The sequence below is a fragment of the Poromitra crassiceps genome (genome assembly GCF_964638095.1).
Source record: "Poromitra crassiceps genome assembly, chromosome: 16".
In the NCBI taxonomy this organism is placed as follows: domain Eukaryota; kingdom Metazoa; phylum Chordata; class Actinopteri; order Beryciformes; family Melamphaidae; genus Poromitra; species Poromitra crassiceps.
This window is the reverse complement of record NC_139645.1, coordinates 1354206-1379769: the sequence shown is the minus strand read 5'-3', so window position 1 is coordinate 1379769 and position 25564 is coordinate 1354206. Positions and strand designations below refer to the sequence as shown.

General features: G+C 47.3%; 1 protein-coding gene across 2 annotated transcripts in view; it reads right to left on the bottom strand.

Annotated features, from left to right (window-relative positions):
- The window catches only part of homer2 (homer scaffold protein 2), a 57958-nt gene that overhangs the window by 11254 nt on the left and 21140 nt on the right, over positions 1–25564 (bottom strand). For both annotated transcript variants that reach the window (XM_083653119.1, XM_083653118.1), the window contains exons 3-7: positions 19335–19466; positions 17676–17768; positions 14894–15033; positions 9608–9764; positions 7562–7672 (exon numbers count right to left, since the gene is read on the bottom strand). In XM_083653119.1, the coding sequence (XP_083509245.1) occupies positions 7562–7672; positions 9608–9764; positions 14894–15033; positions 17676–17768; positions 19335–19466 (633 nt within the window). The remainder of the gene's footprint in view (positions 1–7561; positions 7673–9607; positions 9765–14893; positions 15034–17675; positions 17769–19334; positions 19467–25564) is intronic.

Here is a 25564-nt window from a genome sequence, read left to right as displayed (position 1 = left end):
ACTCGCGAGAGCCTGCCGGAACAGGCCTTTATAGATCCGAGCATGACACCACCTGTGCTATGACATCATACCGTTTGTGACATCATCAGAGACATGACATCACCTGTGCTATGACATCACTAGCGAAAGGCATGAAAGACACTTATGAACCATGACATCATCAGTGATCGATGACATCATAGTCGGAATGACAACGTCAAAGTAGGAATGATGACGTCATCCTAACAGTACCCTCCCCTCAACGGACGTCACCTGGCGTCCAATGAGGCCATCAAGGATGGCATCTGGGAGACAAAAAATCCGCAGGTTCTGGTGGAGGTGCTCCTCCGCAGGTGGTTAGACGCAGGTGGTTAGGCCCCGAAGGGGGCGGAGGAGAGTGAGGTGCTCTTCAGCAGGTGGTCAGATGCAGGTGGTCAGACCCCAAAGGGGGTGTATGACAGTGGAGGTGCTCCTCCCTAATACTGGATATCGAAGCCATAGATGGACCGATACGTAGACAGAACTTCTACCGGGTCCGGTGGATCCTCTGGGGACGGCCATCCCCCGGGGCACGATCCAAACATGGGAGGCTGGGGACCATCAAAAGGGTCAAATGCCGCCGTCTCCGAAGGCAGAGCCACAGGGGGATCTGACTCAGCGAGGCCTGCCCTCCCGACCTGTAGTTTGGGGGGGTCACCCGCCGTCTCCTCCTTTAAACGCCTCTTATTTCTTCTTGCTCTTGACCGAGGGCTGACGACACTACGGGAACCTCCCAGCATGAAGCTGGAACCTACGTGTGGGTCAAGAACAGGAATTGGCTGCTGCTGGGGTACGGGTTCAGACTCGGCGAGGGGAAGGTCCACAGGTTGTGCCTCAGGTGCGGGTTCAGACTCGGCGAGGGGCAGGTCCACAGGTTGTGCCTCAGGGCCAGCAGACTCGGAGGCCCCCTGCGGGGGAACGGAGCCGATCTGCGGGCAGCGATTGAACTTCCCAATGAGACGATCGACAGTCCTCTCCAACTCCTTAACCCTCTTGGAGACACACTGCCACTCCTGGGTCCTGCAGGGAACGCTACCCAACCGTACAGATTTCTTGGCTGGACACGTAGAGTCTTGATCCACTGAGAGTACCACGGGCCGGCGAGCGGTGGGACCACTTACTGGACGCCGGGAGCAGGAGGAGAGGTAATGCCCGGCTCGACCACAGTACAGGCAGCTCCGGGTGTCCAAACGGCGCTGCCTCTCCTCTGGTGTGATGCGAACCCTGCCGGTCAGATCACGGTACAGATGGCTGCTGGGACTCAAATGTGGGTGCCCCTGGTCTGGGATGACGCAAACTCCCCCCCAGAATATGCGCTTAGCAGCTGAAGGCGACCGAGAGGCAGGGCTAGAAGCAACGGCCACAGTGGTTGGGGGGGTAGCAGGTCTGGAAACCTCCGGGACGACAGTGCCCTCGGAAGCTGGGGCAGGAGGAGGAGAAGGCTGCAGAATGACACCCTCAGGAGGGTTTAGTCCGTCGAGACGATCTAGCCGTTTTGCCAGGAGGGCGTACCGATCCTCGGCCTTGGAAGCCAGAGCCTGGGTTGTGCTAACCAGGAGGGCGTGCCGATCATCGGCCTTGGAAGCCAGATTCTGGATTGTGCTAACCAGGAGGGCGTACCGATCATCGGCCTTGGAAGCCAGAGCATTGCCTATTATCGGCAAAAGCAGGCGTGACATCAGAGTAACCATGGTTTGTAAGGTCTCCTCGGTGACAAGACCTTTCGTTGAGTCGCCTGGTGGATCAGCTGAGGCGGCCGACAGGGAAACTGGCGCCTCATGGTCCTCCTCCTTGATCGGGGGGAGAAATTTGCCCGCTAAATCCATTTCAGAGTGATTCATACTGTCAGGATCGGTGTTAGACATGTGGATCTATTCGCGGGTAGTTGAGGGCCAAGACACTCTCCAAGAGTAGGGGAGTTGTGGAACTTGATAGCTTGATAGCTGGGGCTGCACTGTTCGAGGTTTTGGGAACGGTTGCAGAGATTGCAGAAGTTGCTGGTTGCAGAAGTTGCAGGTTGCAGACGTTGCAGAGATTGGTATGATCCTTGATGTGAATTTATGAATCACTCGCGAGAGCCTGCCGGAACAGGCCTTTATAGATCCGAGCATGACACCACCTGTGCTATGACATCATACCGTTTGTGACATCATCAGAGACATGACATCACCTGTGCTATGACATCACTAGCGAAAGGCATGAAAGACACTTATGAACCATGACATCATCAGTGATCGATGACATCATAGTCGGAATGACGACGTCAAAGTAGGAATGATGACGTCATCCTAACACAGTGTGTGGGATTATATCATCTACAACTCAAATACATTTGTTTCAGAAGTCGTGATTTTATTGTGATAAAAAAAAATTAGTACTACAACAAACGGCGACAGATCAAACTAGAATTACCCCCGAAGCAGCACAGAGGAAACACTGTCGCTCGTTATGTAACAGAGTTATAAATCTACTTCTGCAGCACAGAAGATGAACAGCATCAGAGACAGACCATCGTTAAGAGTGCAAGCTTGCATTCAAGTCACTTGTGTTGCACCAGAGTGCCTAAATGTCTCATTCTCACTACAATCTGTCAGCGGAGGTCGACTGCTGCTCTAAGAGCACATGGTCACTTTGTATCTGATCACATGTGATCTGATCTGATCTGAAATGACCTGAGCAGGTATTATCACCTCTCAAAGGACGATGAAACACATTCAAAACTCATTCATGACAGACGGTTTTGTTCAAACGCTTTGTTCCTCTGCTTCACACACAGCTGAACACACTGTCAGCAGCAGGAAAGACACAGACACAGTCACCACAGACAGCAGCAGACATAAAGAGAGACAGTGAGATTCTTAGGGAATGCCAATGAAAGTCAGTCCTAATAAAATATATCATATAAATATATAATATAAAATATATCATATAAATATATCATATAAATAGATCATATAAATAGATCATATAAATATATCATATAAATATAATTTCTCTGCAGACTCAAACAGCATTTCACCACTAATGACAAAAAGGTCCTGCAGGACCCATCCTCATTAGAACCAACACGGCCACTGGACCCATTTCACAGCAAGCGTTTTGAGGTGGTAAAAGCAGGAAGTAAAGCAGGTGTAACTAATACATTTAATTATGCTTCACAGTGTTCCAGTGCCAGGGCCCTCGTTAATGCCTGTGTTACTTCCTGCTTTACCACCTCAAAAATGTTGCTGTGAAATGAGCCTTTAGGCTCTGCTAGCTGATAATCTGATAATTTGGCTTATGGATGAGTGACCTCCCCAGGGGGGCTCCAAGCAGTTTCAGGGGAGGCCCAGTGAATGGAAGTGGGAAAATATGTTATCTTGGCTCATTTGTTGAGTGTCTATGGGATCAAATAACATAATCGTGATCCAGGATTTGAGCGAGGGGGTCTACTTTTTCCAAGCTGTGTCTTGGGGGAGGCCCACAGTCTCAGACTTTGAAAACCCAGTAAATATAATAGACAGTAAAAGAGTGACGTAATTGACAGTTGGTGATCATGACATTTAGGCCCAAAAATCCTTCCTTTGCATTTCTGATAATAGACAAGTCAGGAAACAAATACTGTACACCAGAGGTTCTCAAATGTTTTTCAGCCAAGGAGCCCTTACAAGATAGAAAATATACCGGGGACCCCCTCATTCTGATTTGTGATTTTGGGCTAAGCTTAATTGTTTCCACTGTAACGTGCTTGACTTTTAAATTGATAGGTTTGTTAGATTAGAATGTAATCCATGAACCATTTTAGATTTAAAGCATTACATATTTTCATTGAACTATGAAGCTTTTGCAAAAGAAAAAAGAAAAAAAAAAGAAATCTTTATTTACCCGAGAACTTTTCGCGGACCCCCTGGCAAAGTGCCACGGATCCCCATTTGAGAACCACTGCTGTACACAGGCTGGCTATTTTCAAAGAGCAGTACCATTATAAGAGGTACCAAAACTGAGGTACTTCAAACTATGTGGGACACAAAGTAAGATGAAGGAACTTCAGTGAGGGAACAACAACAGTGGCCTGTTTCAAAGTCAGGTTTTAGCTGGGTCAGCGAAAATAACCAAGACCAAGCCAAAATCCCACAACAACAATACCTATCATTTCCTATTGGAGAGTAATCAGGTCCTGAGGGAGCGCAGTGCTATTGAGTGGAGGAAAGAGGCAAAGAGTTCCACTGTGCAGTGAAGAGACTCACTGTCATCTAGAGATCCACTGTGCAGTGAAGAGACTCATTGTCATCTAGAGTCACTGTGCAGTGAAGAGACTCACTGACATCTAGAGATCCACTGTGCAGTGAAGAGACTCACTGACATCTAGAGATCCACTGTGCAGTGAAGAGACTCACTGACATCTAGAGATCCACTGTGCAGTGAAGAGACTCACTGTCATATAGAGATCCACTGTGCAGTGAAGAGACTCACTGTCATATAGAGATCCACTGTGCAGTGAAGAGACTCACTGTGCAGTGAAGAGACTCACTGTCATCTAGATCCACTGTGCCGTGAAGAGACTCACTGTCATCTAGATCCACTGTGCAGTGAAGAGACTCACTGTCATCTAGAGATCCACTGTGCAGTGAAGAGACTCACTGTCATCTAGATCCACTGTGCAGTGAAGAGACTCACTATCATCTAGATCCACTGTGCAGTGAAGAGACTCACTATCATCTAGATCCACTGTGCCGTGAAGAGACTCACTGTCATCTAGATCCACTGTGCAGTGAAGAGACTCACTGTCATCTAGATCCACTGTGCAGTGAAGAGACTCACTATCATCTAGATCCACTGTGCAGTGAAGAGACTCACTGTCATCTAGAGATCCACTGTGCAGTGAAGAGACTCACTATCATCTAGATCCACTGTGCCGTGAAGAGACTCACTGTCATCTAGATCCACTGTGCAGTGAAGAGACTCACTATCATCTAGATCCACTGTGCAGTGAAGAGACTCACTGTCATCTAGAGATCCACTGTGCAGTGAAGAGACTCACTATCATCTAGATCCACTGTGCAGTGAAGAGACTCACTGTCATCTAGATCCACTGTGCAGTGAAGAGACTCACTGTCATCTAGAGATCCACTGTGCAGTGAAGAGACTCACTGTCATCTAGAGATCCACTGTGCAGTGAAGAGACTCACTGTCATCTAGAGATCCACTGTGCAGTGAAGAGACTCACTGTCATCTAGAGATCCACTGTGCAGTGAAGAGACTCACTGTCATCTAGAGATCCACTGTGCAGTGAAGAGACTCACTGTCATCTAGATCCACTGTGCAGTGAAGAGACTCACTATCATCTAGATCCACTGTGCAGTGAAGAGACTCAATATCATCTAGATCCACTGTGCAGTGAAGAGACTCACTGTCATCTAGATCCACTGTGCAGTGAAGAGACTCACTAGTCGTGTTTCCATTAACCTCAGAAATGCGCAAAATCTAAATATCGCAATAGAAAGTGGGTAATGGAAACACGTAAATTTCGAAAAACCTCCCAAATATCGCAAAAGTTTAATGGAAACGCATTTTTCGCATTTGCATGTCATGTGGCCCATCTTCTCCTTTGGAAAAGGAGCGGAAAATGAAAGGAAAATGAGGGAGAAAGGGTTCGATAAACTGTGGCAAAACCTCCGCAGCAAGTGGAAAACTTTTAAGCAACGCTACCTAGCAGAAAGACGAGTGTTGTGCAAAAGCGGAGCTGGGGAAAATAGATCATGTTTAATGACAGAAACGGTCCATGGTGACAGGCTGCCTGTCTGTGTGCGCGCAGTTGTAGGCTACCTTTTTTCCTCTGCCTCTCGCGCTCACTGCATTCACTGCAGCCAGCAATATGTTGACACTCATTTTCTTTTGAATTGATAATCAGGCTCGTTTATATGCGTTGTAACTTCATGTGGTGATTTGCATTGACCATTGGTTGGATTTGAGCATGCTGGGGACGGGATATGGGGCAGATCCCCGTGCGTAATCACTGTGGCAGCTGCTGCAACAGGGAATTGCGTTCAGGTGTGTGCGCCGTCACTCAAACTCAACTTCAATGGAAACGCCTACAAGTCGCAATTGTACATTGTCGAAGTTGTAGAAATATCGCAATTATTTTGCGAAAAACTGTAATGGAAACACAGCTACTATCATCTAGATCCACTGTGCAGTGAAGAGACTCACTGTCATCTAGAGATCCACTGTGCAGTGAAGAGACTCATTGTGCAGTGAAGAGACTCACTGTCATCTAGAGATCCACTGTGCAGTGAAGAGACTCATTGTGCAGTGAAGAGACTCACTGTCATCTAGAGATCCACTGTGCAGTGAAGAGACTCATTGTGCAGTGAAGAGACTCACTGACATCTAGAGATCCACTGTGCAGTGAAGAGACTCACTGTCATCTAGAGATCCACTGTGCAGTGAAGAGACTCACTGTGCAGTGAAGAGACTCACTGACATCTAGAGATCCACTGTGCAGTGAAGAGACTCACTGTGCAGTGAAGAGACTCACTGTGCAGTGAAGAGACTCACTGACATCTAGAGATCCACTGTGCAGTGAAGAGACTCACTGTGCAGTGAAGAGACTCACTGTGCAGTGAAGAGACTCACTGACATCTAGAGATCCACTGTGCAGTGAAGAGACTCACTGTGCAGTGAAGAGACTCACTGTGCAGTGAAGAGACTCACTGTGCAGTGAAGAGACTCAGTCATCTAGGAGGATGATGAGATTAGATGAGAAGAGAAAGCTAGACTTGTACCTTCAGGAGATGAAAGGAACAGTGGAATTGTGCAGCACTAATCAGAAGATTGTGATTTGCTTTGATGGAGAAAGGCTGAAGGCACAGAGAGTGGATCATGAATGTAAACCCTGTAAGAGCTTTTCCCAGCCTGCCTCTGACATCACAGCCTGCCTCTGACATCACAGCCTGGCTCTGACATCACTGCCTGGCTCTGACATCACAGCCTGCCTCTGACATCACAGCCTGCCTCTGACATCACAGCCTGGCTCTGACATCACAGCCTGGCTCTGACATCACTGCCTGCCTCTGACATCACAGCCTGGCTCTGACATCACAGCCTGCCTCTGACATCACAGCCTGCCTCTGACATCACAGCCTGCCTCTGACATCACAGCCTGCCTCTGACATCACAGCCTGGCTCTGACATCACTGCCTGGCTCTGACATCACTGGCTCAAGACACATGTAAATGGATTAGATTAGCATTTTTTTTTATCAAGTCCCATCTCCACGCTCACTCCCCCCGCTCAGATCCCCCGCCCCCCATGCAGGACGTAGCGCATGGAGGATCATGCTATTTCTCCCCGGTTCCCCCTCCCCCCGAACAGGCGCCCCGACCGACCAGAGGAGGCGCTAGTGCAGCGACCACGACACATACCTTTAATACGGCTTCCCACCCGCAGACGCGGCCGATTGTGCCTGTATGGACGCCCGACCAAGCTGGAGGCAACGCGGGGACTCGAACCTGCGACCCTCCTGTTGGTAGGCAGGGAAATCTACCGTTGCACTACATCTCACCTGCTCTTTGTCCTGTAGCTCCGCCTCCAGCTCCTGCACGCGTACGGCCAGCTGGGCGTTTCTCTCCTTCTCCTGATCGGCTTCGGCACACTGGGCCTCCAGCTCAGCGATCTGCCCACAGACAGAGGAGAGAGAGAGAGAGAGAGAGAGAGAGACCCACAGACAGAGGAGAGAGAGAGAGAGAGAGAGAGAGAGAGAGAGAGAGAGAGACCCACAGACAGAGGAGAGAGACAGAGAGAGAGAGATAGACCCACAGACAGAGGAGAGAGAGACAGAGAGAGAGAGAGAGATAGACCCACAGACAGAGGAGAGAGAGACAGAGAGAGAGAGAGAGACACCCACAGACAGAGGAGAGAGAGAGAGAGAGACACCCACAGACAGAGGAGAGAGAGAGACCCACAGACAGAGGAGAGAGAGAGAGACCCACAGACAGAGGAGAGAGAGAGAGAGAGAGATCCACAGAGGAGAGAGAGAGAGAGCCCCACAGCCAGAGGAGAGAGAGAGAGACCCACAGACAGAGGAGAGAGAGAGCCCCACAGACAGAGGAGAGAGAGAGAGACCCACAGACAGAGGAGAGAGAGAGAGAGCCCCACAGACAGAGGAGAGAGAGAGAGATCCACAGACAGAGGAGAGAGAGAGAGAGCCCCACAGACAGAGGAGAGAGAGCCCCACATACAGAGGAGAGAGAGAGAGACCCACAGACAGAGGAGAGAGAGAGAGAGAGAGACCCACAGACAGAGGAGAGAGAGTCCCACAGACAGAGGAGAGAGAGACCCACAGACAGAGGAGAGAGAGAGAGAGAGAGTGCTGCGTGATGAAAAGCTGATCTTTATTTTGATTGTGAACAGGGATGAACGAGACATTGGAAATTCAAAGTCATATTAATTTCAGTGTTATCTTGACAATTGGTGTGCTAATAATGAAACAACTTGTGGTATGTTACAAAAAGAAGAATTGTATAGAAGCCAAGAGACGAAATTCTGGTGCAGCCCTGCCGCCATTTTGGACTGAAAAGGCATCCTTGCACCAATGGGACAACAGCACAGAACCGGAGCAGACAGCCACACCATGACTGGGAAGAACACAGGCCATTTCAGTAGAGCTACCTTTGTAAGACACTTTGTAGGCGGTTTGTAAGGTAGTCTCCTTCAGTCCAAAATGGCGCAGGCGTCGCTCTACTGATGTTGCAATCAAATCAAATGACCTAACAGCTTTCAGTTCTTGGCAGTGTAAGTTCTTTGGTTGTGTTGTTGCAACACCCGTCCAGTAGGAGGCGGAGCACCAGCCCACATCAGTTATGAAAAAATTATTCTATTTATAGTGCTGGGAATACAGCAGCTGATCTAATGTACTCTAGAGAAACAGACATTACAGGATTTACTACCATTTGTTTAGGGATTCACACCTACATCATGTTATACAGATTATATTATTTATTATTATAAATCATATTTATATTTATAATAATATTTATATTATTTATTATACACAAACTGCTCTTTTGCCACAATATAAGATTTATAATGATTTATTCTATGTACTGTTTGTAGAACTGCCAATAATTGCTAACAAGTTACCTTTACATCTGGCAGGTTTGAAGGCTCTGTGTGCATGACTGCATTACCTTTTCCCTGAGTGTGTCACATGACTGCATTACCTTTTCCCTGAGTGTGTCACATGACTACATTACCTTTTCCCTGAGTGTGTCACATGACTGCATTACCTTTTCCCTGAGTGTGTCACATGACTGCATTACCTTTTCCCTGAGTGTGTCACATGACTACATTACCTTTTACCTGAGTGTGTCACATGACTGCATTACCTTTTCCCTGAGTGTGTCACATGACTGCATTACCTTTCCCTGAGTGTGTCACATGACTGCATTACCTTTTCCCTGAGTGTCACATGACTACATTACCTTTTCCCTGAGTGTGTCACATGACTGCATTACCTTTTCCCTGAGTGTCACATGACTACATTACCTTTTCCCTGAGTGTGTCACATGACTGCATTACCTTTTCCCTCAGTGTCACATGACTACATTACCTTTTCCCTGAGTGTGTCACTCTCCTCCTTGCAGACGCCCAGCTGTTTCTTCCAGCTTTCTACATTGGCTGAAGACTCCTGCAGCGCGTCCACCAGCCTGGCATTATTCTCTCTTAAAGTCTGGAGCTCAGTCTCCCACTTCTTTGCATTGGTGTTGCTGCCGGGAGGGACAGGTGGAGGGACAGGTGGAGGGACAGGTGGAGAGACAGGTGGAGGGACAGGTGGAGGGACAGGTGGAGGGACAGGTGGAGAGACAGGTGGAGGGACAGGTGGAGAGACAGGTGGAGGGACAGGTGGAGGGACAGGTGAAGAGACAGGTGGAGGGACAGGTGGAGAGACAGGTGGAGGGACAGGTGGAGGGACAGGTGGAGGGACAGGTGGAGGGACAGGTGGAGGGACAGGTGGAGGGACAGGTGGAGGGACAGGTGGAGAGGGATCCGGGCGGAGAGTTATTACGGGAAGGAGGAAGAGAGATAGAGACAGGTTAGCGTGGAGATGCCCGGGGCCTGTGGCCACTGACATGACACATCATTCTACCAAACCCTTCCAATCAATCAGAAGTATTTCATTAGCTGGGCTGCACATCAAACTGTCACCAGGCTTTTGAAGTAGATCAAGACAAATCATTGAGTGTGTGAAAAGACTCAAAGGTCTATTGCGCTGATAAGATAATGCAATCTGCCTGATATGGCTGAGGTATCTGCTCCCACTCGAGTGTGGAGCGGAGAAGGTTGGAGAGGTTGTGATGTATATTTAGTATACATGGCCGGGTTGAAGTGTGCTCGTCTCTGTCAAATGTAGACAAACTTGCACCGTGACATTCTACAGCAGCAGGCCTCAGTCTCACACTTTCCACCAAAACAACTTCCTAAAGCCGTGTAAAGTCACGCAAAAGCGCCACTAAACACAATGAACTTGGGGCAAAATGCAATGCACAAGTGCTACTTGGAGAAGTCAATGCATTGAAGTTTTATGCAACAAATGCAACAGATTCCCTCTTCTAGAGCAACACATCCTCATGTGGTTCTCTTATCCTTTTTTTTACCCATATTTTATTTTGCAATTTTCAGAACATAGAAAACAAAAACAGGCTCAGACAAAAAAACAAAAAAATACATATATCATCAACATTCACGTTACAGCGTGTTGCTACCAGCCGTGTCAAGTGAGAGGTGTGCTTGTGAGAGATGCGTGTGGGATCCCGCGCAAGAGCTCCATGAAAAGTCTAGCCTCGTCTAAGTAGGCTAGAAATGGGTCCCAGATAGTTGTGAATTTCTTAGGGGAATTGGTCCTCAGGAACTGGAGTCTCTCCATATGTATATGTCTGTCAGCCACAGCTGAAACAAAGCTGGAGAGGGGGACTTCCACTCCTTCAGAATGAGTCTCTCGGCGACAGTCGTCCCCTGCGTCAGAGATTAGCCAGTGGATCATTGACTTCCTCACCATGTGCGGCTGGGCCCCCACCTGTCTGATCCTCGGGTCACCCCAAGGTTGTGTGCTTTCCTCCTTCCTCTACCTGCTGTACACCAACGACCTCCTCTCCACAAACCCAAACATCAGGCTAATTAAGTACGCAGATGACCCGACCGTGGTTCACCTCATCAAGGACGACGATGAGTCCGCCTACAGACAAACTGTGTCCAGCCTGGCTGAGTGGTGCTCCAAAAACAACCTGGAGCTCAATCCACTCAAAACAGTTGAAATGACAATAGACTTCCCCCACTCTCACCGCTGTTCATCAACAACACGGCTGTTAACGAGGTGGAGGCCTTCAAATTCCTCAGCACCACCATCACCAAGGTGATGGACAATCAAAAGGGCCACAGTGACATGTTCTTCCTCAGACAGCTCCACAGTGACATGTTCTTCCTCAGACAGCTCCACAGTGACATGTTCTTCCTCAGACAGCTCCACAGTGACATGTTCTTCCTCAGACAGCTCCACAGTGACATGTTCTTCCTCAGACAGCTCCACAGTGACATGTTCTTCCTCAGACAGCTCCACAGTGACATGTTCTTCCTCAGACAGCTCCACAAACTCAACGTCTCCCATCCGGTCCTGACCCAGTCTCTCATCATCCATCTCTGTGTGGTTGGGCTCTGTCTCTGCCCTGTGTGTGTGTGTGTGTGTGTGTGTGTGTGTGTGTGTGTGTGTGTGTGTGTGTGTGTGTGTGTGTGTGTGTGTGTGTGTGTGTGTGTGTGTGTGTGTGTGTGTGTGTGTGTGTGTGTGTGGGTGTGTGGGGGGCGTGTGGTTGGGCTCTGTCTCTGTGTGCAGATTGCAGCGTATCGTGCTCACAGCAGAGAAGCTGACAGGACAACAGCAACTGTCACTGAGTGAGCTGTATGATGCCAGGGTCAGGAAGCGGGCAGGGAGGATCCTCTCTGACCCCTCTCATCCTGGTAAGGCGGTAAGGCGGTTCTGTGCCATCAAGACCAGAACCACACGCCACCTTAACAGCTTCTTCCCGAGGGCTGTCTCTCCTCAACAAGCCCAATCACATATCTTACTATTTTAATCCATGCGTTTTCTATCATTTAAGTTTTTATCCTAGTTTCTGGTGATTTTATTGTCTTTATGAATGCTTTTATGAGTGCATAGCTGCATTTTTTAGTAAAAACTATTGGTTGTGGTAACCAACTACATGCTCTTTCATGTCCTGAGTGTCTTGTCTTCACTGTCGTATACGTATATACGTATACAGTATGTATGTTTATCTGTATCTTGTCGAGTGTGCTGATTCACCAGAATGAATTCCTGTGTGTCCTTGTGATGCATTTGGCAATAAAGTGTTTCTGATTGTGATTCTGACTGTTGCACAGCCGTAGAGAGGAGCAGAGAGGATTCTGAGCAGCCGAAGATGGAGAGTTGCCTCCGGCTGAAGGGTTATTTTATAGGCCTTAGACTAGAGTACCAATCAAATATTTTGGCCCAGAATCCAGATAGTGAAGGACAAAACCAAAAAGCATGGGATATTGTACCCTGTAGCACCTGACACCTATCACATAGTGGTGAGACAGAAGGGTAGTGTACCCTCTGACACCTGACACCTATCACATAGTGGTGAGGCAGAAGGGTAGTGTACCCTCTGACACCTGACACCTATCACATAGTGGTGAGACAGAAGGGTAGTGTACCCTCTGACACCTGACACCTATCACATAGTGGTGAGACAGAAGGGTAGATCCTGTGCAACCTGGACTTGGAAGAATGAAGACGTTGGGTGACTTTAAATTGGATCAGTTGGTGTCTGCTGTTAATTGAGCAGAGTTGTGGTTCTCTTATCCTCTCTCTGGATGCCACTGGTATTACCAGGGGAGGTCAGGTGATCACTGGTATTACCAGGGGAGGTCAGGTGATCACTGGTATTACCAGGGGAGGTCAGGTGATCACTGGTATTACCAGGGGAGGTCAGGTGATCACTGGTATTACCAGGGGAGGTCAGGTGATCACTGGTATTACCAGGGGAGGTCAGGTGATCACTGGTATTACCAGGGGAGGTCAGGTGATCACTGGTATTACCAGGGGAGGTCAGGTGATCACTGGTATTACCAGGGGAGGTCAGGCGATCACTGGTATTACCAGGGGACGTCAGGTGATCACTGGTATTACCAGGGGAGGTCAGGCGATCACTGGTATTACCAGGGGAGGTCAGGCGATCACTGGTATTACCAGGGGAGGTCAGGCGATCACTGGTATTACCAGGGGAGGTCAGGCGATCACTGGTATTACCAGGGGAGGTCAGGCGATCACTGGTATTACCAGGGGACGTCAGGTGATCACTGGTATTACCAGGGGAGGTCAGGTGATCACTGGTATTACCAGGGGAGGTCAGGTGATCACTGGTATTACCAGGGGAGGTCAGGTGATCACTGGTATTACCAGGGGACGTCAGGTGATCACTGGTATTACCAGGGGATGTCAGGTGATCACTGGTATTACCAGGGGATGTCAGGTGATCACTGGTATTACCAGGGGAGGTCAGGTGATCACTGGTATTACCAGGGGAGGTCAGGCGATCACTGGTATTACCAGGGGACGTCAGGTGATCACTGGTATTACCAGGGGACGTCAGGTGATCACTGGTATTACCAGGGGATGTCAGGTGATCACTGGTATTACCAGGGGAGGTCAGGCGATCACTGGTATTACCAGGGGAGGTCAGGCGATCACTGGTATTACCAGGGGAGGTCAGGTGATCACTGGTATTACCAGGGGAGGTCAGGCGATCACTGGTATTACCAGGGGAGGTCAGGCGATCACTGGTATTACCAGGGGAGGTCAGGTGATCACTGGTATTACCAGGGGAGGTCAGGTGATCACTGGTATTACCAGGGGAGGTCAGGTGATCACTGGTATTACCAGGGGAGGTGAAGCGATCCCTCATTTTTGCCTCAGTACTACAGGAGTTTGATCCTGTCTTGATCAAATATTCCAGTGATTTTCTCCAGCTACCCCGGTCAAAATCCTAGCTCAGATTACCGAGTGTATTTTGATATTTTGAGCTGGGCTCATTTTAATCCCATCTGGATTGACATCTGGTGTGTAACGCAATTACCGTTTTGCACATCTGGATTCCAAGAGCCATATACATGTAAGCATCATCATCATCATCATCATCATCACGCCCTAGATTAGATTAGATGATGAAGGATCCTCGTGGGGAAATTAGTTTCTTGCAGCAGCAAAAGTAATAGGATTCAGCAGGGAAAAGGCACATAGAGTATATCTATATCTATATATATATATATATATATATATATATATATATATATATATATATATATATATATGTATATATAAATAATAGGCACACAAATAGAATATACAATGAGCAAAAAGAGAGTGAGCTAGCTCATTTTAAGCACAGTTTGGTGCGTGAGACTCTTAGAAGAATAGAGCAGATTAGGGCAGGTTACTGAGAGTTGTGTCAGTGTTGCTGGACTGTTGGTGACATTGTGTGACATTATTTTCACAGACAGATGCCTGGATGGATGGATGACCATCTGGATGACGGACTGACATTAATACAGTATATGAATATATTAATATATGAATATATGAATATGCACGTGGGCCAAATCAAATGACTGGGCTCACCTGAAAATAATACCGATGCCGCCTGGAGAGAAGCTTTAGTTAGAAATGATTAGTATTTCAGAAAACTCGGGAAGCGATGCGACGGAATGAAAGCAGTGAAATAAATATGCGCTATGTTATTATTATATGTGCTTTAATATGAAAGCCCTTGTTTTTAAATTATCGAGTGGTTCATAAATCTCGCCTCACCTCTGCTCCACGGCGCTCTTCAGGCGATCGTTCTCGCTCTTCAGCAGGGCGGCTTCCGGACCCACGTGGGAGATCTTCTCATCGTCTGTCCCGTTGATGCTGGACGCCTGGTTGGTGGACGGGGTCTCGCGGCCAGACTCCTGGTGGGGGGGGGGGGGGGGGGGGGAGACTTTTTGAGCACAGTCGCAGCTTCCTATAAATGTCTGATAGGTCGAAATGTGTAAATGCGTCTCAAATAGCACCCCCACTGTGATAAGCACACGTGTTACAGCGTGTTAGGCCTTGGCCACACTGATCCGTCAGAAAATGGACAGAACGGATAGACGGATAGATTTATGTCCGTTGCATGTACAAGTAACCTACTTACTTGTACAGCAGGTGGCGGTAAGCACCTTAAAGGTGTCAGCGACCCGCCTATAAACCGAGAGAAGAAGAAAGCTGGCGTCAGCTAGCTGTTAGCTCTACTTATGTGGCAATAAAATGCCACCGAATGACCAGATTAGATGGTGAAATCAGACGGTGACACTGACTATCACGTTGTACAACAGCGGGATGGTGTACACAGCATTAATTATAACCTCCTTCACCGCCTCGGCCGCCATCTTCTTTGAAAAGTTGAAACAAATCTCGGAACGCCTCCTCTCGAGACCTCGACTCTGATTGGCTAAACGGACAGTGACTATCCGACCATCCGACCATCCGATACGTTCATCCAGAAAAAGTTCATCCCTCTTCAACTTTCTGTCCATCAAAACGTATGCAAACGTTCTGGATACGTACGCTTCTGAGTGCTCCACGGACAGTCGGACAGCTGTCATTGAAAATGAATGGAAGTGAACAGAGAAATGAACGCACACGGACAGACACCACGGATCAGTGTGGCCACGGCCTTAGAGTGTGCACTGTAACACACACACACACACACACACACACAGTAACACACACACACACACACACACACACACACACACACACACACACACACACACACACACACTGTAACACACACACACACACACACACACACACACACACACAACACATCAGCTCTGACAGTGGAGGGCTGAGGAGGGAGTGTTGCCAGGGTCCATCATGTCATATGGTCCAGTCAGCTTTCTGCTTCACAGAGCCGAGGCTGAGTCCTGCCATCTGGAGTTAGCTTAGCTTAGCTTAGCTTAGCTTAGCGGGGGCAGAGAGCGCCAGCTGGGGAGCCGGTCGGAGGCCTCCGGTCCAGCTCTCCAGCGCCATTTTCTTACACCACAGAATTACCAATCAGGGATCATTTGTGTAATTCTTTTTGACTAAAACGTACAGGAGCTTCTCATGTCAGCAAAACAATGTGGAGTGACACTGTTCCACTAACTGTGATCTCACTCACTCACTCACTCACTCACTCACTCACTCACTCATTCACTCACTCACTCATTCACTCACTTACTCACTCACTCACTTTAATTGATTTGTGACCGTGTTTATCCACCTCTGTGCTGCTTCCCAGGTGAGGTGATAAGTGGCTTGGAGATCACCTTTGACCTTCTACACCTCATCAGTCATTATGAATCACATGCCTGACTATTATTACGTAGGTGATCTCTGTGTTGTTTGTGTCTCGATGTTGCATATTTCATTCTGATTGTTTGTAAGTAACTGCCTGAGGTGCTGTAGCTGTCCCAAACAACACAGAGATCACCTACGTAATAATAGTCAGGCATATGATTCATAATGACTGATGAGGTGTAGAAGGTCAAAGGTGATCTCCAAGCCACTTATCACCTCACCTGGGAAGCAGCACAGAGGTGGATAAACACGGTCACAAATCAATTAAAATGACAGTTACAGCACCTCAGGCAATGACTTCCAAACAATCAGAATGAAATATTCAACATTGAGTTGTGCAAGAAGTCATGGTTGGGTTTGTGCCTCGTACAGATCTCTGTTTTTTAGTCTCAGCGTTGCTGCTAGTGCACTAGAACTATTATTATATATTATATATTATATATTATTATAACTAGTGCACTATAACTATTATATAAATATATATTATGTAAATATAACTATTCTGATTTGGACATTTGATCACGCTAAAAAGCACAATCTCTCAACACAGAGCCAAAGTGTGCTCAGGGGCACAGTGGCTCAGTGGTAGAGCTGTCGCCTCGCAGTCAGAAGGTCCTGAGTTCGATTCTCGCCTGGGACACTGTGGGCGCTGTGGTTGTGTTCCCCCCCATATCTTCAGTGCCTACTGCCCAGGTGGGGTATCTCGTCGTAAGGGCCTTTCTGTCTGTGTGGAGTTTGCATGTTCTCCCCGTGCTCCCCCAGGGGGGTTCCTCCGTATATAACCCCCCCCCCCCCCCCCATTAAAAACATGCAGAAGATCAGATCGTCATCGTCATCCGACCAGTGACGACAACATCCGAAGTCGGTCCCCGGGCGCTGTACGAGAAAGCGACCACTGCTCCTGGCCTGCCCCCCCGGAGGAAAGGACAAGCCAGGATGGGTTAAATGCAGAGGACAAATTTCACCGGCCACCGTCAGCATGTGTGTGTTGTGGCCGTCCGTGCATGTGTTGATGTGTAACCGTGTGACAATAAAGACGGGCTTGTCCGTCTGAAATCGTGTATTCAAATGTTTTAACGTCTCATTTCCACCGTAAGGGCAGAGAAATAAGCACTGAGACAGCAGAGGCGTTGTTGTACAGAGAAATAAGCACTGAGACAGCAGAGGCGTTGTTGTTACTGAATCACAATTCCAGACAGTCACAACTCGCAAGATGATCATTTACCTGGGAGTGATTACTTGACGTCTCCACTTTCTCTTGAGATTTATCCCTGGCCAGCTTGGCTGCTTCTTTCACTTCCTGGAACTTCTCTGCAAACTGGAAAGATATGAGAGGTGTGAGAGAGGTGTGATTAGATGCAATGTAAATAATTGTCTCTAAATTGGTGGGAGCTCAGGGCAGACTATAGAGCTGGAGGGTATGATGAGCTGAGAGATATGGGGAGCACATATTCAATCGACATCAACCCTGTTCCTAATGCTTTCTATTCCCCTGGTGATGTGCACATTGTGTGTGTGTGTGTGTGTGTGTGTGTGTGTGTGTGTGTGTGTTTTGTCCTCAGACAAAAACAGAAACAAATGTCAAAAAGTCCTCTCAGCTGCATCAGTGGTAGAAAGAGTACTTAAACATCCTACTCGAGTAGAAGTACTCCAGTACTGTTACTTTGCTGGTATGAAGTTGAAGTAAAAGTACTGGTGTAAATATCTACATAGGTCAAAGTAAAAAGCAGCTCGCTGAACTTGTACTCAAGAGTACAAGATACCGAGTTGCTTTTTAGAAAAGATCAAACTAGATTATTTTAAATAAAAGTAGAATTACTGTAAAAGTACACAACAAAGCTACTCAATTACAGACTAGAGCTGCAACAATTAATTGATTAGTCAACTATTAAATGAATCGCCAACTATTTTGATAATGATTAATCAGTTTGAGTAATTCTTTAAGGGTGGGGGGGATTCTCTCATTCCAGCTTCTGAAAAGTGAATATTCTCTGGTTTCTTGACCTGTATGACAGTCAACTGAATATCTTTGGGTTGTGGAGAAAACAAGATAATTGAGGACGGACGTCGGACGTTGTCTTGGGCTTTGGGAAACATTAATCGTCATTTTTCACCATTTTCTGACTTTTTATGTAGCAAACCTTGAGCTACAGCACTGTATAGAGAGCCGCAGGGATGACGTATTTTTGTAGTCGGAACGCGGAAGTCCCGGACTTCCTGGTTCTTCACTGTTTCTGTCTATGGGATTTTTGAATGGGTTTTTGCCGCGATGCTTCAAATAAGGTCTCTGGGCAACGCAAGCTTAATCAAACGCGAACCAGTGTTCAGCCGGATAATCTTCACACATGAGGACCACTTTCATGAGTTTTGAAGCGTAAATGCGAGCCCTAGAAGTAAAAAGCTTGTGCTAAGCTAATCCAGAACTACACACAGTGTCGCATAGGCTTCCACGTCACGTCACCACTCAACCTGGAGTGTTGTTGATGTGTGCGCTGCTGTGCACTGATTACTCCGGGCTGAACCAGGTGAGGGAAAGAGAATTTCCGTGTTCGTCCTTTGAAGTGATGACGTTATTGACGTATAATATATTTAGCCGTTTGCTAGCTAGCCGCCCTTTTAACGGCACGTAAAAGCTTAAAAACTCATAAAAGTGGTCCTCATGTGTGAAGATTATCCTGCTGAACACTGGTTCGCGTTTGAATAAGCTTGCGTTGCCCAGAGACCTTATTTGAAGCATCGAGCCAAAAACCCATTCAAAGATCCCATAGGCAGAAACAGTGAAGAACCCGGAGTGTTCGCATCGATGTTTTCCGGACTCGTTCCTGCGGCTCTCTATACACAGAGCCATGTGTGACCTCTGCTGACGCGTTTCTGGACGACTCACCTTGGCCAGCTGCTGCTCCGAGGCGAAGCCCAGCCCGAAGACGGTGTTGGCCCGGCTGTCGGCCCACTGGCCAAACTTCTGCGACGTCTTGGTGAAGGTCATGTTGGGTGTGATGGTGCTGTTGATGATCACCTGTCGGGGATAATGACCGGATCATCAATCATAATAATCTTAATTAACATAATCATAATAATCGTAATTAACATAATGAATCGTGACACGCTCATTTAGCTTGATTGGAAATCACATGGCAATCAATTAAGATGTGGGCTTCTAGCGTCAGTCACAGACGCACTTGCTCAGCAGGGTGCCAGCCAGGTGTTTGAGTTTTGAATGTCATGTGTTGTTTGTCTAGTCGAGACAGGGAGTTCCAGCAGCTGCTGATCAGCTGGTGATTCAAGTCCTACTGATTTGCCAAAGGACAAACTGCAAAGCTGTATTTAACACAATGATCATCTGCTACCTGAATTACTGCTTAACCAGCTGGGCACAAGCCAGCAGCACAACACCAAATTCTCCATAAACACAGGCTTTTGAGTTGGGAGGGACATGATACAACCTCATTAAACTCTGATGCATGTCTTGTTTTGACAGTTTCTCATGGTTTTGGCCCCACCTCCACCTGGAGAGTTGATCAAACAAAATAGTCAAAGTAGACATACTACTGTAGATATGTCTGGAGAGGTGATTGATTGTGTCCATATAGAGACAGTCAGCATGTGTGGGAACGCCCACAAAATGTTAAACGGCTGGCGCGCGAGTGGGGTAAAACCGGCCATATATCTCATGGGCTGACTCACCAAAGGAAGGTGCTGCGGCTCTAAACTACATGTTTGGGGGTTCTAGAGCAGAACACAAGACGTCTCTGTTCAGATGTGCGTTTACTGCGGTGGTTAAATCCCCGATCGTGTCTGCCTGGGCTGGGCTATCAGCTAAATTCTATCTTTGCTGAATGGATAGAACGGGGGATTTACCCCACCCTGACCCCGCCCCCATGCAGCCAGGCTGAGCCAGCTAACCCAGCGTCTATGACGAGACATCGCCTCAACCTATAGGAGCAGCTATTTTAGCCAATCAGCATTCTCAGTGAATGCAGCAGACTTTTGGAATGCTCTGCCGTTACGCGTACACACTAGTAACACATACAACATATTTAAACACAACCTTAAGCAATGACTTATTGACAATCAGTTGTGTCAGCATGAATTATAACTCAACTTCTCAATCTGTGTAATGGCTCATTTCCACCGCAGGTAGTAGCGCGATCCCGCTCCGCTCGACTCGATAAATTGTCTCATCCCACCGGTTTAAACTGTCCCAGCCCGGGTTGTATTGGGGTCGAGTCGTGCTACTTTTCGTACCTGCCTTGTCGGGGTTCTATTCTGTCAACCCGGGTTCATACGGTGACGTGAAAACATTGTAGACGACTGATTGGCCAGGCAGAATCGTGTTTACTCTATCTACTGACTGTCAATGCGCTGCATACCAGTTTAGTGGGCTTACATTCTCTTCTGTTATGTTATTTCCATCAGTCTTTGTGTTGCTGCCTTCGCCTTTGTGAAATAAAGTCGTGGCGGTGGTTTCAATTGTTTTCAGAGTGAAAAAAGTCCGCTGCTCAGCAAGCTCCTGTAGTTAGTTGAGCTGCAGCGCTCCGCTAGGCCGCAGCGGGTGTTTGGTGAAGCCGCGGTCTTGCCTGAGAGGCCGCGGGGTACAGGGCAGGCTTCACTCTGTTGCGCCTCTTCCGTCCGCACGCAGCGCAGCGCATGCCTGAGTTTGACTAACTACAAAGTGATATCCATTTTCCTGGCCGATTGTCACATTCGCCCATGTCCACTGTAGGTCATTTAGAGGCACCAGTATTTCATAAACAGTTTAAAAGTTCTGTGGATGGATTTAATTGTAACGTTATGTCTACTTCGGCTATAAGCGAAGGACAGATATGCGGGGGCGGGGGTGGGTGGGGGCAGATGATCCGCGGTGGAAGCAAAACGTCCATCGAGCCGAAACGATTAGAGCCGAGTGGGGACGAGCTGTGCAGGGCTGTTAAATGTGGTGGAATTGAGCCATAACAGTCTGAACTCTGTACTGCTTCATACTTCATACTTTCTCTTCTGTTTGTTATGCCAGGCCTGTTGTCCTCTTCTCTCACTAATTAATGACTGTTAGATTAATTATACAACACAAAGAGCTCTCAAAGGCTCTGCTTGTTTACACACTCTCTTATGAACACTTTGAACATGTCATTTGGCTGCAGGGACGATAATTGAACATTAACCCATTGGCTAACTAACACTGGCACATTTTCCTTGTGCTTAATTCATGTATATTGTGGGGTGTCCGGGTAGTGCAGCGGTAGTTAGATTCCCTGCCTGCCTACCAACATGAGGGTCGCAGGTTCGAGCCCCCGTGTTAACTCCGGCTTGTTCTGCATACATCCTAAGGGATTTCATCCGTCATTCATTTTTCCTTCGATGTTTTGAAAAATCCTTATAAAAATAGTTTTACTTGGTCAAATCAAGCATTTCAGCTATATTCAGAATCAGGAGAGGTCTTAGAACATCTCACTCAGACCTTCATCGCAAGATGATCTCTATGTTTTTCATCTTCTGTGCCTATCTCCAACACCTTAGACCAGACGTTCTCAAATGTTTTTCAGCCAAGGAGCCCTTACAAGATAGAAAATATACTGGGGACCCCCTCATTCTGACTTGTGATTTTGGGCTAAGCTCAATTGTTTCCACGTAACATGCTTGACTTTTAAATTGATAGGTTTGTTAGATTAGAATGTAATCCATGAACCATTTTAGATTTAAAGCATAACATATTTTCGTTGAACTATGAAGCTTTTGCACACACAAAAACGTTTTTATTTTTATTTTCCTGAAAACTCTTCGCAGACCCCCTGGCAAAGTACCACAGACCCCTGGGGGTCCCCGGACCCCCATTTGAGAACCACTGCCTTAGAGGAGTGATCACTCATACCTTGGGTGTGACTGTGATAGTCCACCTCATGTGAACGTTTGAGATTCTCTCTAGACTCCAAAGCAGTTTAAGTCCTAAAATCTCAGATACTTTGCGACTGTTAACTAAGAAAAACCTCCTTGCTCAAACTTGACTCAGGCCTATCTTCTCTGTCTTCCATAGATAGGGAAAGGCAGAGTTTCCACAATAACAATTAAACAATCAAATAATCCACCAGGATGCTGGAAGGCATGGAGATTTGTGGTGCAGCAATATAAACATGATCAGATTCACTGCTGGAGTGAGAGTCACTGTCTCACATTCCCTCCAGGATCAGAGAACACTGCTCTTAAAATGGACTCGCCTATCTCCTACACACACACACACACACACACACACACACACACACACACACACACACACACACACACACACACACACACACACACGACGCAGTAGCCATCGCTGACCCACTAACCTCTAAGTGGTCAAATAACTCCTTCCATATCTGCTACCAGACACGCTCAGCTGTTGGAGCTCTGCAGTGTCTCAGCTGCCAGAGAACATCTGCTGCAGTCTAAAAGTGTAAAGTAACAACGAGCTGCACGAGCTGCAGCGGCGCTAAGCAAGAGATGCTACAGTCACACAACGTCACGTCAGCACAACTCAACTGGGCTCCACTAAGATTCTAATTTAATTCCATACCACTAGGCCATTGAATTATGCATTACGGTCCCTGTTACTGTACCACAGCAAACACTCACACAACACACACACACACAACACACACAACAGACTCACACAACACACCCACACACACACACGACACACACACGACACACACACACACACACACACACACACACACACACACACACACACACACACACACACACACACACACACTTCTCCCTTCAGTCTAGCCTCACACAAGCACACAAACCCACATAAACAGAAGCTGGAAACAACATGTGCAAATGATCCTAACAATTAAGTAACAATGGCCGACAGTTTAATTACAATGCAGCCGTTGTCTCATAGCAACATGATGCTGAACATAGGATCTCCATCTCTCCCTCTCATCAGAGGCGGAGCTTCCGGGGCACAGAGACGCAGGAAGCACAGACTTCACACAAATGGGCGTCGGGGCTGATTTCATCCCATCGCAAGATTGTCTCTCTAGCTCAGTTTGTATTCGCTCCTCCAGGATTAAAGGACGAATGAATCTGATTTGAAATCAGCAGAGGCTTGATCAAATCAAAACAAGTGTAACCCGAGTCCGACCTCAGAGAGATCTCATCTCAAACAGCTCTGTGAATATTTAACCGACCTCATTGGTTTGGCTAAAAGGGAAGTCATTCGTTCAAATGTAACTCGTTCAAATGTAATGAGTGACTTTGGTGTGGCAAGACTTCCCCTTTTAGCCGAACCAATCAGGTCTGTTAAATATTCACAGAGCTATAATGACTGATTTAGCTAAGCCCTTTATGTTTTTCAGTTTCAATTAGCTTGCAGCTTGCGTTAGCTTTGCTTGGCTAACATGCCGGGGCTGCCAGACATCCTCCGTTCAAATAGGGCTCCGTGGTCAACAGTTTGCTTTTCAAATGAATTGTCTGTTATGTCTGTTGTGAAAATATCTGACGCTGAACACTATTTGGCAGCAGTCTCTTATTCGTCTCCTTAGTTTACCTCTAGCAGGCTGTCGGCAGGTTAAATCAAGCTTGGTTAGAGAACCGCAGCCATGTTTGACCTCAAACCAGCAGGCGACAACCAGTCCAGTTTCTTTAACACATGCCAAAGTGTAGCACTGATGTACTGTAGGGGGAAGAAACAAATAAATAAAAAAAGATGAAAAACGTATATACCAAACAACATCTGAAATATGTATGAAATAAGTAAAAAAGAAAATCTATATGCTATGTGTAACCTGCGTTGTGTTGACAGCACTGGCAGCAACTGGCCTTTATACTGGGGAGTGAGTAGAGATGGAACGATATGAAAATTTCACATCACGGTTATAGTGACCAAAATGCTCACGGTTATCAGTATTATCACGGTTTGTTAAAATGTGCTGAAAATGTCCAAAAAGTACTGATACACTCACAGAGATCATTTCACCAAGTTTTATATTGAAACCTCTGACCCAAAAAGGATTGATACACTCACTGAAATCATTTCTCCAAGGCTGCACGTTTGCATCTGGGAGACGGTTGCCAACTTTGGTTGATGATGGGACAGTATTTACCATGTTTTTCAAAGAACGGTAACCATGGTAACACGTTAATCACGGTACCACTGTTTTAATGATAATGACAATTTGAAACGGTACGGTTATCATAAGGAATTTGATCACGGTTGTCATTAAAACCGGTTATCGTTACATCTCTAGGAGTGAGTTTAACCAACTTACTCGCTACCACTCGGGACTCACAGTCATTCATTACATAATGTATAACCTATGAGAGGAAACATGAGGATATGAAAAAATAAATTGTAGATGTGCTCAGCTCAAAAAGGGAGACCGCAAGCTATAGTATTCTGTTTTGATTTGGAACATAATCAACTTCACACGTCTGAAACGACTGACACAGATCTAGGGTCTGCCTCAGTGTCCTCCTCAGCTCGCATCACCTCCAGACACAGATCTAGGGTCTGCCTCAGTGTCCTCCTCAGCTCGCATCACCTCCAGACACAGATCTAGGGTCTGCCTCAGTGTCCCCCTCAGCTCGGATCACCTCCAGACACAGATCTAGGGTCTGCCTCAGTGTCCTCCTCAGCTCGGATCACCTCCTGACACAGATCTAGGGTCTGCCTCAGTGTCCCCCTCAGCTCGCATCACCTCCAGACACAGATCTAGGGTCTGCCTCAGTGTCCCCCTCAGCTCGCATCACCTCCAGACACAGATCTAGGGTCTGCCTCAGTGTCCCCCTCAGCTCGCATCACCTCCAGACACAGATCTAGGGTCTGCCTCAGTGTCCTCCTCAGCTCGCATCACCTCCAGACACAGATCCAGGGTCTGCCTCAGTGTCCTCCTCAGCTCGCATCACCTCCAGACACAGATCTAGGGTCTGCCTCAGTGTCCTCCTCAGCTCGGATCCCCTCCAGACACAGATCTAGGGTCTGCCTCAGTGTCCTCCTCAGCTCGCATCACCTCCAGACACAGATCCAGGGTCTGCCTCAGTGTCCTCCTCAGCTCGGATCACCTCCAGACACAGATCTCGGGTCTGCCTCAGTGTCCTCCTCAGCTCGGATCACCTCCAGACACAGAT